At 42.5% G+C, this 18,272-nt stretch overlaps 1 protein-coding gene across 7 annotated transcripts in view; it reads left to right on the top strand.

Annotated features, from left to right (window-relative positions):
* Window positions 1-18,272, top strand: part of LOC139584746 (enhancer of mRNA-decapping protein 4-like) — a 48,390-nt gene that overhangs the window by 11,687 nt on the left and 18,431 nt on the right. The window contains exons 2-19 of one of the 7 annotated variants that reach the window (XM_071416922.1): window positions 459-615; window positions 817-928; window positions 3,916-4,015; window positions 9,676-9,862; window positions 10,030-10,177; window positions 11,817-11,921; window positions 12,039-12,148; window positions 12,297-12,380; window positions 12,682-12,777; window positions 12,877-12,976; window positions 13,085-13,265; window positions 13,395-13,461; window positions 13,579-13,670; window positions 13,792-13,973; window positions 14,092-14,171; window positions 14,285-14,369; window positions 14,588-15,171; window positions 15,259-15,360. In XM_071416922.1, the coding sequence (XP_071273023.1) occupies window positions 459-615; window positions 817-928; window positions 3,916-4,015; window positions 9,676-9,862; window positions 10,030-10,177; window positions 11,817-11,921; window positions 12,039-12,148; window positions 12,297-12,380; window positions 12,682-12,777; window positions 12,877-12,976; window positions 13,085-13,265; window positions 13,395-13,461; window positions 13,579-13,670; window positions 13,792-13,973; window positions 14,092-14,171; window positions 14,285-14,369; window positions 14,588-15,171; window positions 15,259-15,360 (2,572 nt within the window). Of the gene's footprint in view, window positions 1-458; window positions 616-816; window positions 929-3,915; window positions 4,016-9,675; window positions 9,863-10,029; window positions 10,178-11,816; window positions 11,922-12,038; window positions 12,149-12,272; window positions 12,381-12,681; window positions 12,778-12,876; window positions 12,977-13,084; window positions 13,266-13,394; window positions 13,462-13,578; window positions 13,671-13,791; window positions 13,974-14,091; window positions 14,172-14,266; window positions 14,370-14,587; window positions 15,172-15,258; window positions 15,361-18,272 lie in introns of all 7 variants that reach the window. The other 6 variants (XM_071416921.1, XM_071416925.1, XM_071416920.1 and 3 more) reach the window with 6 other exon arrangements.

Here is an 18,272-nt window from a genome sequence, read left to right as displayed (position 1 = left end):
ATAAAGGTATGTATCAATTTAACTTTTTGTTTTTGTTTTTTGACAATGTTTTCTCTGTGATATGAAAGCCCTTATGCTTCCAAAACAATACCGCAAGTGAAGTGCGTTAATGTTCAGACAGGGCGCCGGGGCTCTTCACAAAACTCTCCTGTCCAGAAGACGCCTTCGTTCAATGACTTATGTGTAATGTAATGGAACTGAGGGTCATCAAGGTCTAAGCACCAGAACCAAATCATAAGGCATGAGGTTGCCTGGGTTCTTTGGAGGCGATGAAACATCAGTCCTTGATGAGTAAGGGTTTTCTGGTAGCATGTAAAATTACACGAGGGACATTATCATCCCCTTTCGGCTTTACCCCTGAAAATGTTGCTTGGCAATAGGGTTCGCTACTTATCATAATTTTTGGTGATATCCAAAGTTAGGGGGACTGAGTTACTCACAGGTGTTTGTTTCCGTAGATGCTTCTCCAAGTGAGAACCAAAGCAAAACATCTTTCAATGGTGAATTGAATGGACTTCTGGGAGCAGACCTTATAGGAGCAGGCGACAGGTCAACCATGGCTGAATCCACAGGCCCTAATTCAGAGAACATGAACACTCAAGAGTGTCAGATCATGTAAGTAAAAGTTACCTCTTCTTTATTATGTTGTACAGTATTTTTCTCTGCCTTAACAGAGATTTCTCATGTACAGAAATGCACATTCAGTATTGTGTGAACCAGTTGGGTTGATTGGTTGTTGAAACCCATGTTCAATCTAGATCTCTTTAGGAGATCAAGTGTCCAGTTTGTTAACATTGCATTTGGTTTCTTCACCAGCTGCCTCTCTGGGGATGATGGTTCCACTTGCATTCCCATCACATCCAACAATGTTGAAATTGTGGCCAGTCGAGACTCAAGCATTGACAGTAAGGCACGTGGCAGCAACAAGGTAAGACTTTGAGGATTAAAGGCCCAGTGCAGTCAATTTTATTTTCTAGTGTTTTGTATCATATTTGTACAATAGCTGATATAACGGAACAGTGTAAAAGTGTTATTTCCTGATAGAGAACGACCGATTATGGATTTTTTTCCTGTGTTTTCACTAAGTGCCGGCCGTTGGCCAAATAGCCAGTTATACTCATTTCCAGCTGGCCACTTTTTTTCCGAAGTCAATAACTCTTTTAAAATATGTGTGCCTGCCTAGTGCATCCTGAGTGCCATATATACACACTGAATACAGCTTTGTTAATGTCATGGTTTCACAATTATTATACTAAAAACCGTGTTTCTACCCCAAACTGTTCAATAGATATGTTCCATTTTACTGGTTTTTTTTCGCAGGAAACATTTGATTAGTGCAGCGATGTGCACATGATTGTACACCCAAAGGTAACAAATGCGATTAGCGGGAAAACACTTGTAAAAAGCGCACTGCACATGCAAGTGGCATCATATGACAAAGATGGAAATAGTCATTTGAATTTTAGGAGGGGATATCTAAAGATTCAACAACTAGCATGGGTTGCAAATATGACTAGGATTGTGCCTTTGGCTGCTGGACAACTAAAGAAAGTTGATTTGAAAACCAATAGAACAGTAGAGAAATGCAGGTTTCAATGGCATATGAGGAAGTGTTTTTATTTTTTTATCATTCCCTCTGCATATAGTACCAGTCAAAAGTTTGGGGACTCCAACTCATTCAAGGGTTTTTCTTTATTTGTGCTATTTTCTAAATGGAAGAATAATAGTGAAGACATTCACTATGAAATAACACGTATGGATTCATGTAGTAACCAAAAAAGTGTTAAAGAAATCAAAATATATTTTAGATTCTTCAAAGTAGCCACCCTTTGCCTTGATTGCTTTGCACACTCTTGACATTCTCTCAACCAGCTTCACCTGGAATGCTTTTCCAGTCTTGAAGGTGTTCCCACATATCCTGAGCACATGTTGGCTACTTTTCCTTCACTCTGCGGTCCAACTCCTCCTAAACTATCTCAATTGGGTTGAGGTCAGGTGATTATGGGGGCCAGGTCATCTGATGTAGCCATTCCATCACGCTCCTCCTTGGTCAAATATCCCTTACATAGCCTGGAGGTGTGGCAATTTCATGACCTCAACAGCCCTAACCACGGCAAAAAAAGAAAGCAGGGACAAGTACTGATTTAATAAATAAATAAAATAAATAAATCAGGAAAATGCGGCAGCTAGTGTGTCAATCAAATTTATTTATAAAACCCTTCTTACATCAGCTGATGTCACAAAGTGCTGTACAGAAACCCAGCTTAAAACCCCAAACAGCAAGCAATGCAGGTGTAGAAGCACGGTGGCTAGGAAAAACTACCTAGAAAGGCCGGAGCCTAGGATGAAACCTAGAGGAACCAGGCTATAAGGGGTGGCCTGTCCTCTTCTGGCTGTGCTGGGTGGGGATTATAACAGAACACGGCCAAGATGTTCAAATGTTCATAGATGACCAGCAGGGTCAAATAATAATAATAATAATAATCACAGTGGTTGTCGAGGGTGCAACAAGTCAGCACCTCAGGAGTAAATGTCAGTTGGCTTTTCATGGCCGATACGCACGCAAGCAACCGGTATCTTTTTTTGTAAAGTACTGTAGCTGTATAGGGACTTTGGCGAACAGTAAATCAGTGAATGCTTTCAATATGTCTATATGCCTTGTGGCATTATTCAAGTCTGCTTAAAAAAACTTGACTATATGCAGCATGAGTGGGTAGCTAACAAGATCCATTCCAGCCAGAGGTTCCTCTCCGGCTTGCAACAGTATGACACGAGGCTAGTGCTCTTGCCCTTTATCTGTCTTCTCAATGAAAACTAGTTAGAATTATCAAACATATATTTTATGGAAAAGAGATGTGTGTTTCTGAAAAATGCATCATGCTGCCTTGTTGACAACATGACCGAGCGGCATAGATTACTGTTCGACAGTGGTGTAAAAATACTTTAAAGTACTACTCAAGTAGTTTTTGGGGGCTAATCTGTACTTTTCCTTGACTATTTATATATATTTTTTACTTCACTACCTTCCTAAAGAAAATTATCTTCTTTTTACTCCATACATTTTCCCTGACACCAAAATGTACTCGTTACATTTTGAATGCTTAGCAGGGCAGGAAAATGGTCCAATTCACGCACTTATCAAGAGAACGTCTCTTCTGCCTCTTATCTGGCAGACTCACTAAACACGAATGCTTTGTTTGTTAATTATGTTGTTAGTGTTGGAGTGTGCCCCTGGCTATACATAAATAAATAAAAACAAGCAAATGGTGCCTTTTAATTTAAGGAATTTTAAATATTTAATACTTGTACTTTTGATACTTACGTATATTTAAAACCAAATACTTTTACACTTTAATAGAATCCCGTCTGTTAATAGTTCCAAACCGCTCTGCCAATAATAGCTAGTTTTCAGGTTGCATACCCCTCACCACATTCCTAACTGTGGGTTAATGCACTTAGACCACTCCCATACAGTCCTAGAAAAATTCTTGCTTGATACATTTTTTTTGTTAAACTATTTTTGTAGCTTTTTTACCATTTGGGGAAAGAAAATGTATGGGTAACGATTACAGTACATTTCTTAAATGTTACAGAGTAATGACTTAATATTGAGATCAAAACCGCTGCACTGGGCCCTCAACTGTCCTTGAGAACATGAAAAAGGTCACCGGGGTGATTACACCAACGTTCTCAGACAAACAATGTAAAGACAATTATTTTAGGCAAGGGTGGTTGTCTCAAGTGTAGATATCTCTAGATAGCTAAGCAATATATTACCGAGCACTGTTTTGAGCTTACTACCATTGTTTGAATATCTGTCCTCATGTTAACACAATATACAATGTTCTTGACTTAGTGCTGCTCTGTTGTAAGTATATGGGTCCTTTAATTTAGACTCTTTCCTGTTCCATGCAGGTAAAAATCCAACCTGTCGCCAAGTACGACTGGGAGCACAAGTATTACTACGGCAACCTCATTGCAGTCTCTAACGCATACCTGGCATATGCCATCCGAGGTGAGTTTGGAACGGTGGCTGGTGGAAGTTTTAAATGTTTAGGAAAGGAATAGTAAAATATGGAATGGTCTCAAACACCTGGTTTCCATGTACTCCATTTCATTCATTATTATGAGCCATCCTCCCCTCACCATGCATTGGAACCATGCATTACCATCCCTTGTTGCTTGGTATGATCCGATCATTACGGCTATATACACATATACAGTTGAAGTCGGAAGTTTAAATACACCTTAGCCACAATAAGTTGGGTGAATTTTGGCCCATTCCTCCTGACAGAGATTCTGTAACTGAGTCAGGTTTGTAGGCCTCCTTGCTCGCACACGCTTTTTCAGTTCTGCCCACAAATTTTCTATAGGATTGACGTCAGGGCTTTGTGATGGCCACTCCATTACCTTGACTTTGTTGTCCTTAAGCCAATTTGCCACAACTTTGGAAGTATGCTTGGGGTCATTGTCCATTTGGAAGACCTATTTGCGACCAAGCTTTAACTTCCTGACTGATGTCTTGAGATGTTGCTTCAATATATCTACATAATTTTCCATCCTCATGATGCCATCTACTTTCTGATGTGCACCAGTCCCTCCTGCAGCAAAGCACCCCCAGAACATGATGCTGCCACCCCTGTGCATCACGGTTGGGATGGTGTTCTTCGGCTTGCAAACCTACCCCTTTTTCCTCCAAACATAACGATGTTCAATATGGCCAAACAGTTCTATTTTTTTCATCAGACCAGAGGACATTTCTCCAAAAAGTAAGATCTTTGTTCCCATGTGCAGTTGCTAACCGTAGTCTGGCTTTTTTATGGTGGTTTTGGAGCAGTGGCTTCTTCCTTGCTGAGCGGCCTTTCGGGATATGTCGATATAGGACTCATTTTACTGTGGATATAGATACTTTTGTACCGGTTTCCTCCAGCATCTTCACAAGGTCCTTTGCTGTTGTTCTGGGATTGATTTGCACTTTTCGCACCAAAGTACGTTCATCTCTAGGAGACAGAACGCGTCTCCTTCCTGAGCGGTATGACGGCTGCGTGGTTCCATGGTGTTTATACTTGCGTACTATTGTTTGTACAGATGAACGTGGTACCTTCAGGCGTTTGGAAATTGCTCCCAAGGATGAACCAGACTTGTGGAGGTCTCCCATTTTATTTTTTATTTTTTCTGGGGTCTTGGCTGATTTTCTTTTGATTTTCCCATGATGTCAAGCGAAGAGGCACTGCGTTTGAAGGTAGGCCTTGAAATACATCCACAGGTACACCTCCAATTGACTCAAATGATGTCAATTAGCCTATCAGAAGCTTCTAAAGCCATGACATTTTCTGGAATTTTCCAAGCTGTTTAAAGGCCCAGTCAACTTAGTGTATGTAAACTTCAGACCCACTGGAATTGTGATACAGTGAAATAATCTGTCTGTAAACAATTGTTGTAAAAATTACTTGTGTCATTCACAAAGTATGTGTATATATATATATATATATATATATATATATATACACACTGCTCAAAAAAATAAAGGCTGCACTTAAACAACACAATGTAACTCCAAGTCAATCACACTTCTGTGAAATCAAACTGTCCACTTAGGAAGCAACACTGATTGACAATACAGTTCACATGCTGTTGTGCAAATGGAATAGACAACAGGTGGAAATTATAGGTAATTAGCAAGACACCCCCAATAAAGGAGTGGTTCTGCAGGTGGTGACCACAGACCACTTCTCAGTTCCTATGCTTCCTGGCTGATGTTTTGGTCACTTTTGAATGCTGGCGGTGCTTTCACTCTAGTGGTAGCATGAGACGGAGTCTACAACCCACACAAGTGGCTCAGGTAGTGCAGCTCATCCAGGATGGCACATCAATGCGAGCTGTGGCAAGAAGGATTGCTGTGTCTGTCAGCGTAGTGTCCAGAGCATGGAGGCGCTACCAGGAGACAGGGCAGTACATCAGGAGACGTGGAGGAGGGCAACAACCCAGCAGCAGGACCGCTACCTCTGCCTTTGTGCAAGGAGGCGCAGGAGGAGCACTGCCAGAGCCCTGCAAAATGACCTCCAGCAGGCCACAAATGTGCATGTGTCTGCTCAAACGGTCAGAAACAGACTCCATGAGGGTGGTATGAGGTTCCGACGTCCACAGGTGGGGGTTGTGCTTACAGCCCAACACCGTGCAGGACGTTTGGCATTTGCCAGAGAACACCAAGATTGGCAAATTCGCCACTGGCGCCCTGTGCTCTTCACAGATGAAAGCAGGTTCACACTGAGCACATGTGACAGATGTGACAGAGTCTGGAGACGCCGTGGAGAATGTTCTGCTGCCTGCAACATCCTCCAGCATGACCGGTTTGGCGGTGGGTCAGTCATGGTGTGGGGTGGCATTTCTTTGGGGGGCCGCACAGCCCTCCATGTGCTCGCCAGAGGTAGCCTGACTGCCATTAGGTACCGAGATGAGATCCTCAGACCCCTTGTGAGACCATATGCTGGTGCGGTTGGCCCTGGGTTCCTCCTAATGCAAGACAATGCTAGACCTCATGTGGCTAGAGTGTGTCAGCAGTTCCTGCAAGAGGAAGACATTGATGCTATGGACTGGCCCGCCCGTTCCCCAGACCTGAATCCAATTGAGCACATCTGGGACATCATATCTCGCTCCATCCACCAACGCCACGTTGCACCACAGACTGTCCAGGAGTTGGCGGATGCTTTAGTCCAGGTCTGGGAGGAGATCCCTCAGGAGACCATCCGCCACCTCATCAGGAGCATGCCCAGGCGTTGTAGGGAGGTCATACAGGCACGTGGAGGCCACACACACTACTGAGCCTCATTTTGACTTGTTTTAAGGACATTACATCAAAGTTGGATCAGCCTGTAGTGTGGTTTTCCACTTTAATTTTGAGTGTGACTCCAAATCCAGACCTCCATGGGTTGATACATTTGATTTCCATTGATAATTTTTGTGTGATTTTGTTGTCAGCACATTCAACTATGTAAAGTAAAAAGTATTTAATAAGAATATTTCATTCATTCAGATCTAGGATGTGTTCCCTTTATTTTTTTGAGCAGTGTATATATATTACACACATATGCATTAATATGCATGCAGTGCCTTAGACCGCTGCGCCATTCGTTGGGCACCAGGCTTCAACATTGTAAACTGAAATCACTGCCACTGAAACATTTTGCTTATGATGATATAGTGCACTCTAGCCTACTATAATAACTCCACACCTACAAACCACCCCAAAATAGGTCACTATAACTAACACAGCCTATGAAAACCCTATTACCACAGGTAGCCTAGTTGTTAGAGCATTGGGCCAGTAACCAAAATGTTGCTGGATCGAATCCCTGTGCTGACAAGGTCAAATCTGTCTTTCTGCCCCAGAGCAAGGCACTGTTCCCCGAGCGCTGAAGACGTCGATGTTGATTATGGCAGCCTCCCCTCACCTCTGATTCAGAGGGGTTGGGTTAAATGCGGAAGACATTTCAGTTGAATGCATTCAGTTGTACAGCCAACTAGGTATCTTCCTTTCCTTACTACCATTACTACTCCCGTCACTACCACTATAAAGATTAGCTGGCAAACCACATTTACTTCAGTAAATGTCCTTTTTTAATTTACAATAGATGGCAATATCACAAATTGCCTACATAATAAGCCTATACAGTTTTATTTAAAATGGATAGCATAATCACAGGAATGGTTTCAGATCAAACTCAACATTCAGACGAAAGGCAGCGAGGGTCTTTAAACTAAAGATCTGTGGCCTGTCATTTTAACAATGGGGGAAATTCCAGCGGGAGCAGAAAATATTTTTGTCATCTCTGATTGTTCTGGCAATTCTTACATAGGAGTGTTTAACATACTTTTCACATTTGTATCACAAACCATTTTTGCGAAGATCATGATGAAACTGGCGATTTTAGGCCTTTTTTGACCTATACATGCCGCCTGTGAACTGTACATGATACAGACATCTTGGTGTCGTTATACTCCTAGGTGTGCTCTAACATGGAGTATGTCTAGATTCTGAAATAAAATTGTTCACATACCATTTATTCAACTTATTTATGATTTTGTTCAATTTGACTTTGTTTGGAACAGTATACGCTACAAGTACATCAGATTTCCAGTGGGCTCTCTGCTAATTCTGAAGTTATGATACATTTTATGGGCACCACCAACAAACAGTGTATGGGAAAATAGATTCAAAGGGAACTCCCTCTGCTGGTGATTTACTGAATGTGCAGTCCTAAAGGAGGGCTCTGATTGGTTAATGATATGTCAATTTCTATGTATAAAATGAGTCCAGAAATCCAAATACAGTGCATTCGGAAAGGTTTCAGACCCCTTGACTTTTTCCACATTTTGTTACGTTACAGCCTTATTCTAAAATAGATTTTTTTAATTTAAAAAACATCAATCTACACACAGTAGTCCATAGTGACAGTGCAAAAACAGGTTTTTAGAAATGTTTTCAAATGTATAAAAATTCTAAAACAGGAATACCTTATTTACATAAGTATTCCAACCCTTTGCTATGAGACTCGAAATTGAGCTCAGGTGTGTCCTGTTTCCATTGATCATCCTTGAGATGTTTCTACAACTTGATTGGAGTCCACCTGTGGTAAATTCAATTGATTGGACATGATTTGGAAAGGGGCACACCTATCTATATAAGGTCCCACAGTTGACAGTGCATGTCAGAGCAAAGACCAAGCCATGAGGTCAAAGGAATTGCCTGTAGAGCTCCAATAAAGGATTGTGTTGAGGTGTAAATCAATGACTTTTATTTAATCAATTTTAGAATAAGGCTGTAACGTAACAAAGTGGGAAAAGTCAAGGGGTCTGAATACTTAACGAATGCACTTACAATTAATTATATTATTCAAATAGTAAAATCATTTTAAATGCCCGTTCCTGCCGAAAACACACATTACCAAGACTGTCATCGGATCTGAAAATGTGCTTGTGAACGATTCCCTTTTTATTTGTTCCAAGCATTTTGAGTAGCGCGTAGTGAGAATGGAATAATGATTATTCTTGTGAGACTGTCCTTTTAAAGAGATCACGTCTCAATTTGTTTAGAATTTCCTTGATGTCAGCATTGATCTGACCATTTTGTACCCCTTTCGTTGGATTTTCTTTGCATTTCATGTTCTGGAAATACACGTTGCTTACTCTGACCGTACGTACCCATTCAGATTTGTATTCCTTGGAAACCACAAACACCTTTTTTTAGATTTATTTTTGTTGTTTTCTGTCAGCCCCCAAAATTGCACTTTAGAAACCTGCTCTTGGTGTTGCAAAGGTTAAAGGAAGGTCTATTTGTTTGATTAAAACAGTGGATAAAAAACGTATTTGCTTTTGGCTGTGTGACTGCCAAGACCCCTGTGTTCTATCTCTTTGGCTGGAATCTTGATCTCCCTCTGCCTGTCATCAAATCACTTAACTTTATAGTGATGACAGAATTACAAACGACTGGAGGGTATTGAGAAATCGGTGGTAAAACATACACTGAACCAATATTGTGTTTTACCCAAGTACTGCACTATGCCTTGGACCCTTGGCATTTAACTCTGCTTTAGCTATCCATGTAAAACCAAAAGGTATGGATTGATTCTGAATGTGACAGAAGTTGGCAAACTCATGTTTTGTACTTGTGTGCAGGAGCAAACAACCAGGCCATGATCCGTGTGTTGAGCTTGGGCTCGGCAGAGCGCACCCTGTTGAAGGGCTTCACTGGTGCAGTCACAGACCTGGCCTTCGCACACCTGGACTCCACCCTGCTGGGATGTGTTGACGAGGCCGGTAACCTGGTCATCTGGCAGCTCACCTGCCATAGCAGCAAGATCCAGTATCCTCCTCATTCTACTCAATAATAGCACTTCCCTTGGTTCTTTCCTACTGTTTCATGTAACAATATACATTTACCTGGTTTTGAACATTTAAAAGCACATTGTATATGATAGTGTGACGTGTGTACAGCTGTGTGTTATGCGCCTTAACCCACATGCTTCCCAGGGATCAAGTCATTGTCCACGTCCGGAGGCCTGAGGACACACCTCTGAACTCCAATAGGAGGTTGATCTGGTGTCCCTTCATCCTAGAGGACAATGAAGAGAACCCTGAGGATGCCAGCCAGACCCTGGCCTTACTGCATGAAGACAGAGTATGTACAGTGCCTTCAGAAAGTATTCACACCCATTGACTTTTTCCACATTTTGTTGTTACATCCTGAATTTAAAAAGGATTAAATGGAAATGTCACTGGCCCACACACAATACCCCATAATGTTATTGGACTTATGTTTTAAAAAAAATTTTTTTTTTATACACAATAAGAAAATATATAGAAGCTGAAATGTCTTTCGTCAATAAGTATTCAGCACTTTTGTTATGGCAAGCCTAAATAAGTTCAGCAGTAAAAATTTGCTTAAGTTGCATGCAGTAATAGTGTTTAACATGATTTTTGAATGACTGTCTCATCTCTGTACCCCACACATACAATTATCTGTAAGGTCCCTCAGTCAAGCAGTGAATTTCGAACACAGATTCAACCACAAAGACCAGGGAGGTTTTCCAATGCCTCGCAAAGAAGGGCACCTATTGTTACATGGGTAATAAAATGGAATGTCCATTTGAACATGGTGAAGTTATTAATTACACTTTGAATGGTGTATAAATACACCGTCACTATAAAGATACAAGCGTCCTTCTCCTGCCCGGAGAGGAAGGAAACCCCTCAGGGATTTCATCATGAGGCCAATGGTGACTTTAAAACAGTTGCAGAGTTTAATGGCTGTGATAGGAGAAACATGAGGATGGATAAACAACAGTGCAGTTACTCTACAATACTAACCTAATTGACAGAGTGAAAAGAAGGAAGCCTGTACAGAATAGCAAATATTCTAAAACATGCATCCTGTTTGCAACAAGGCACTAAAGTACTGCAAAAAATGTGGAAAAGAAATTAACTTTGTCCTGAATACAAAGCGTTATGTTTGGGGCAAATCCAATACAACACATTACGGAGTACCACTCTCCGTATTTTCAAGCATATAGTGGTTGCTGCATCATGTTACGGTTGTGCTTGTAATTGTTAATGTCTGGGGAGTTTTTCAGGTAAAAAAAACGGAATAGAGCTACACACTGGCAAAATCCTAAACGAAAACCTGGTTCAGTCTACTTTCCACCAGACTTTGGGAGAGAATCACCTTTCAGCAGGACAATAACCTAAAACACAAGGCCAAATGTACACTGAAGTTGCTTACCTAGAAGACAGTGAATGTTCCTGATTGGCCGAGTTACAGTTTTGACCAAAATCTGCTTGAAAATCTATGGCAAGACCTGAAAATGGTTGCCTAGCAATGATCAACAACCAATTTTGAGGTAGAATTTTGAAAAAAAATGATGGGCAAATGTTGCACAATCTAGGTGTGCAAAGCTCTTTGTCTTACCCAGAAAGACGTTCAGCTGTAATCGCTGCCAAAGGTGATTTTAACATGTATTGACTCGGGGTTGAATACTTATCTAATCAAGCTATATTAGTGTCTTATTTTGTTTTACAAATGGTCAAAATGTTCTTCCAATTTGACAGAGTATTTTGTGTAGGTCATTGACAAAAAAATGTAAACTATAACCATTTTAATCCAACTTTGTAACAACAAAATTTGAAAAAAGTACTTCCTGAAGGCACTGTATGCCCTGCTTACACATAACCGGACTATTTACAAATGCCGCCGCCTCCTCCATTTGTACTATTTTCTTTACTCCCTCCCTTCAGCTGATTGTCCTGTCTTTTCTCCCCAGGCTGAAGTGTGGGATCTAGAGATCCTCCGCAGCAACAATAGCACCTGGCCAGTAGATGCCACTGACCTGAAGGACGGAGTTATAACCATAAAAGGACATACAGATGTAGGGCATTTAAATAATTTAGTAATCACATGGTCTGTTTCCAGTATGGAAAGCACTTATTTACAGGCTGGTTTTTAGTGTAGAAATTGAGTTTGGGGTGTTTCTGTTTTTCTCCAGCGTATCAGTGAAGGTGCCCTGTCTCCGGATGGCACAGTCTTGGCCACAGCCAGTCATGATGGATATGTAAAGTTCTGGCAAATCTACATTGAAGGACAGGACCAGCCAAGGTAGACCTTTTTACTCACTTACAAAATTTTAAACTATTCAATTATATTCTTGAACATTCCAGCTGTTTCTTGCCATTACTTTCCATCTGTTTCTCTATGGTTACTTTGACTTTCCTTTGTGAAGTCCTCTCCCCGGCTTCTTCCACAGATGTCTACACGAGTGGCAGCCCCACAACGGGAACCCCCTTTCCTGCCTGCTGTTCTGTGACAACCACAAGAAACAGGACCCAGAGTAAGTAACTACTGTTCCCTACTGCTGCTTTACTCTTTATCTTAACAGGCGTTGGGAGGATTTAGGGTATGAGACTTTGTTTTGGGTGGGGAGGGGGTTGTATTTATTACCGATTTTAAAATGTAGTCTGATTAAAAAATAATAATAATTTAAAAAAATACATGTTCATTTTGAGTTCCACAGGGTTAGGTAGACACATGTGTAGGTGCCATCTTTTTCAGCATTACCCATTGCAATCATTCATTTTCTCTTAAGCGCCCATGAGAGATTAATATATGTTCTTCCCCTTTTGCCTTTCTAGTGTTCCATTCTGGCGCTTTCTGATTACTGGAGCTGATCAGAACCAGGAGTTGAAGATGTGGTGCACAGTGTCATGGACCTGCCTGCAGACCATCAGGTCTGACTGTTTTACCTGTGTGTTTCGCTGTGTTTTCATGCTTGCAAGTTGTCTGTTACTGGACCCGTTTTAACAAGAGCCTATGTACATGTCCTCTAGGTTCTCTCCAGACCCGTTCAACTCCTCAGTCCTGCCCTGTCTGAAGGCCAGTCTGGACCTGTCTGCAGAATGCCTCATCCTCAGTGACGTACAGAGAAAGGTCAGAATAACTTTTTATGTTCTGCTGTGTCACTGTGATCTATCAACTGTAATCCTGTTGGATATTAGTATAAAGAGTAATTGATCCTGGTTTTTGTTGTCCCTCTAGGTGTTGTATGTGATGGAGTTGTTGCAGGACCAGGAAAAAGGCAGAGCCAGCTTCACAGCCGTGTCAGAGTTCCTGCTCACACACCCTGTGCTTAGCTTCGGTGTTCAGGATGTCAGCCACAGCCGCCTGTGCCACACGGAGGTCCTCCCACCAGACGAGGAGAGCGAGAGTATGACTGCAGGTGGGCTTCACCTGTTATACCAGCTACCACGATTACCTGATCTAACGATGGGCTGGTCTAACTCTGAATTATCATGGGTCAAATTTTTGCTTATGTTTTATTAAGACTTGTTCTTCCCTTTATCTCTAGATGGCAACCAGGGACCAATGGAATCCAAAGCTGGGATCCAAATCAAGCTATATTGTGTTCACACAAAGTGAGTGTCCTCATTCAGGGTCATTATTACCATATTTACTAAGAGGTCTGCATTTAAATTATGTAGTATCCCATTTCATACACCCATATGGGTGTTGATGTATTCTTCTGCCCACAGGTCCCTTCAAGATGTGCAGATCTGGTTCCAGCCAAACCTTGGCTCTGGCTCATCCTTGTTCCTGCCTCACTCGAACTCAAATAATGGCTTTGGTGAGTTAGGAAAACTGTTAGTCTTCATAAACCAAAACGATCCTCTTCGCATTTTAAGTGAGATTTTAGAAATGTTATCCCAATTTTTCATGGATAAAAATCCATCTTTGTACTTTCATAGGTTTTTCAGATCACTTGACAGACATGAGTGTGGAAGTTTTGAGCTCTGATAAGGAGTCTGGTTGCGGCTCCGAAAATGATCTCTGCAAGATTCCCGCTCTTGCTGACTTCCTGTCCCCCTCCGGCACTGCTGCTATGCCCAAGCTCATGACCCCTGACGCCTTCATGACCCCCAGTGCTTCGGTATGTCCTGTTCCAAATTCTCTCTATTCTATCAAAATTACAGTGAATATCCAAGGATGGAAGATTACTCTTGCATCTTGATCCTGCTTTTCATTTTGTTTCTGCCCTTTTCCCCCAGGTCCCAGCCTCCCCAGGCAGCAGTGCCAGCAGCCTGACCATAGTGACAGCCATGAGCAGCAACTCTGACAGTGGCGCCAGGTAGGTCTACTCGAAGAGTGCATAAGAGGGGAGGAATTCATAATTGACTAGAATGAGCAGGCAAAACGATTGTGGTTTGACGTCCCTGACTCCAGTGATGGTAATGTCTGCAGGGGAGGAGAGGAGCTGACCCAGAGCCCTAAGATGTCTGTGGAGAGCAACTCCATCCTCATCTCAGGCTTAGGGGACAACATGCCGGTAGGCCATACATGCACGCGCAAACACATACACACTTACAGCATGATGCCGTCATTACACACAGTTAGAAAGCAGGATGTGTGCCACACAATTGTAAAGTCTGAGGGGCTAAAGTAACGTGTTCATGTCAACTTACAAGACCTTTCGTCCCTCTCCATCGTATGTGACATTATCCTTACTCCTTGTTCCATTTTGGTCTTCCCGGCTGTCTCATAAAGATGTACCATCTTCCACAAGAGACCACTCCTCATACGCTCATGTTCCCCTTCACCTACCCCCTCCGCCCTCTACAGGGGCTTCCCTCTCCAAACCCGCCCCTCTCGCTGGACCCGCAGGTCATTGAGCCTATGCTGATTCAGCAGGCCTCTCCTACCCGGGCCCGCTCTCCCGACGTCATCTCATCTGCCTCCACGGCCATGTCTCAGGACATTCCTGAGATCGCCTCTGAGACGCTGCAGCGAGGCCTAGGAGGGGTGTCTGGAGCTGAATCTCGAGAAACTCTCCCAGCCCTCCACACAGACAGCATGGCTTCTGCAGCCTCAGCTCTTCACCTCCTCTCTCCACGAAACCGGAACAGCTCTGACCATGGCCACCTGCCCCTGGAGCTGGGTGCTGTAGTGGAGGCTGAACAGAGGCTCAGTAACACCCCCTCACTACTGGAGAACGCCCTGTCACAGGAGAATGCTGCTGCAGCCGCCGCTGCCTCCTGCTCAGACAACAATGTGAGCCACCCGTGGCCTGCAGCGCCTGACATCACACGGGAAACACGCAACAGCCTGCGAGACAATGGCCTGGGAGACTGGTAAGGTCACACACACTGACATAAGCACAATGCCTTTACCTATGCAAGAAACCCCAGAGCATACACGGGTCTCTTTGTTTCTCTTAGCTCGAGGGAGGAAATTAAGGACAGACACATGTCCTCTCCATACCACAGACGCACCTACCACTTAACCCAGAATGACAGTCAGGACGCCAGTGCAGAACAGAGGTAAGATAGACATCTGTGGAACTCCCCTTCAGTTCTCAATTACCCTGGAAGGCTGCGGTATTTGCTGTGTTTTTTGGAGGTCAGTGCTTGATTTGAAGTTTGCTTGTAAAGGTAAACTTGATTCTGATTTAAAGCTGCTACACATAGGATGTTTTTGCATTGTAATTTCAGAAAATGTCCATAATATTTGGCGCTAATAGTGCAATGATGGTGTTTCGCAGTATTACTTAGCCACCAGTGTTGTGATTGGCTGTGATATTCGACTATTGATTTTGCCTGCCGGAGCGGCATCTGTTGTCAAACTGTGAAAGCTGTTCTGACTGTGGATGTGTTATCTAGTGGAAATCACAAGTTTCTTGGTTGCTAAAATTCAAACTGTTTGCTCAATTTCAGTTTATGTGAGAGAACTAGCACTGAATAGCGTAGGGAGTCATTTTACCATCTAAATCCCTGTGAAAAATGTTTTCAATAAAACCTAAAATATTGTTCTTACTGCTGTATTTGAAGTAGGGCTGTCCCCGGCTAAAAAAAATCTTGGTCAACAAAGATTCGTCTGTACTTTTGACCAATCGTTTCATATAGACACATCCAACAGTGCATTTGGAAAGTATTCAGACCCCTTGACTTTTACAACATTTTGTTAAGTTACAGCTTAATTCAAAAATGTATTTAAATTTATTTTTATTTTTATAAATCTCATCAATCTACAAACACTACCCCATCATGACAAAGCCTAAACAGAGGTACCTTGAGTCTTCCTGGGTATGACGCTACAAGCTTGGCACACCTGTATTTGGAGAGTTTTTCCCCCCATTATTCTCTGCAGATCCTCTCAAGTTCTGTCTGGTTGGATGGGGAGTCTCTGCAGAGCTATTTTCAGTTCTCTACAGATGTGTTTGATCAGGTTCAAGTCCGTGCTCTGGCTGGGCCACTCAAGGACATTCAGAGACTTTTCCCGAAGCCACTCCTGCATTGTCTTGGCTGTGTGCTTAGGGTCATTGTCCTGTTAGAAGGTTAACCTCTCTTGGGTAGGGGGCAGTATTTTCACCCCCAGATGAAAAGCTTGCCCAAAGTAAACTGCCTGTTACTCAGGCCCAGAAGCTAGGATATGCATATAATTGGTAGATTTGGATAGAAAACACTCTAAAGTTTCCAAAACTGTTAAAATAATGTGAGTATAACAGAACTGATATGGCAGGTGAAAACCTGAGAAAAATCCATCCAGGAAGTGGAATTATTTTCATGTGGCTGTTTTTCAACTCAATGCCTATAGAGAATCCAATGGGTTAGGAATCAGATTGCAGTTCCTATGGCTTCCACTAATGTCAACAGTCTTTAGACATGGTTTCAGGCTTTTAATTTGAAAAACGACGAGTAAAAAGCCATTTTGGTCAGAGGACAGAGGAAGTATGCAGACCTGATTTAAGCATTTGTTATTTTTCCTTTCTATTGAAAACGGTATTGTCCGGTGAAATATTATTGATTATAAAGACAATAAACAACCTGAGGATTATTTATAAACATATTTTGACATGTTTCGACGAACTTTACCGGTACTTTTAGTATGTATTCGTCTGCCTGTTGTGACTGCCTTGGAGCCATTGGATTACTGAACAAAACGCGCCAACAAAACTGAGTTTTTGGGACATAGAGGGACTTTATTCAACAAAACAAACATTTACTGTGTAACTGAGAGTATTGTGAGTGCAACCATATGAAGATCATCAAAGGTAAGTGATTTAATTTTATCGCTATTTTTGACTTTAGTGTCTCCTCTACTTGGTTGGTAAATGTTTGTATGCTTTTTTACACGGGGCGCTGTCCTCAGATAATGCATGGTATGCTTTCGCCGTAAAGCCTTTTTGAAATCTGACACAGCGGCTGGATTAACAAGAAGTTAATTTTTAAGCCGATGTATAACACTTGTATATTTTATGAATGCTTATTATTTGTATTTCTGTATTTTGAATTTGGCGCTCTGCAATTTTACCGGATGTTGGCCAGGTGGAACGTTAGCATCCCACATACCCTAGAGAGGTTAACCCTCGCCCCAGTCTGAGGTCCGGAGCCCTCTGGAGCATGGTTTTGAGGATGTTTCTGTGCTTTGCTCCGTTCATCTTTCCCTCGATCCTGACTAGTCTCCCAGTCCCTGCTGCTGAAAAACAACCCCACAGCATGCTGTACCGTAGGGATGGTGCCAGATTTCCTCCAGATGTGACGCTTGGCATTCAGGGCGAAGAGTTCAACCTTGGTTTCAACAGACAACGGAATCTTGTTTCTCAAGGTCTAAGTCCTTAAGGTGCCTTTTGGCAAACTCCAAGCGGGCTGTCATGTGCTTTTTACTGAGGAGTGGCTTCCATCATGAGGAGTGGCCACTCTACCATAAAGGCCTGATTGGTGGAGTGCTGCAGAGATGGTTGTCCTTCTGGAAGGTTCTCCCATCTACACAGAGGGACTCTGGAGCTCTGTCAGAGTGACCATCGGGTTCTTGGTCACCTCCCTGACCAAGGCCCTTCTCCCCCGATTGCTCAGTTTGGCCGGGTGACCAGCTCTAGGAAGAGTATTGATGATTCCAAACTTCTTCCATTTAAGAATGATGGAGGCCACTGTGTTCTTGGGAACCTTCAATGCTGAAGAAATTGTTTGGTACCCTTCCCCAGATCTGTGCCTTGATACAATCCTGTCTCAGAGCTCTATGGACAATTCATTCGACCTCATGGCTTGGTTTCTGCTCTGACATGCACTGTCAATTGTGGGACCTTTATATAGACGGGTGTGCCTTTCCAAATTATGTCCAATCAATTGATTTTACCACAGGTGGACTCCAAGTTGTAGAAACATCTCAAAGATGATCAATGGTAACCGGATGCACCGGAGATGAATTTCGGGGTTCAACATGGCGCCGACAGAGA

This window comes from Salvelinus alpinus, chromosome 9 (genome assembly GCF_045679555.1).
Source record: "Salvelinus alpinus chromosome 9, SLU_Salpinus.1, whole genome shotgun sequence".
NCBI lineage: Eukaryota > Metazoa > Chordata > Actinopteri > Salmoniformes > Salmonidae > Salvelinus > Salvelinus alpinus.
Note: the sequence above shows the minus strand (reverse complement) of the source record. Positions and strands in the feature narration are given on the sequence as shown.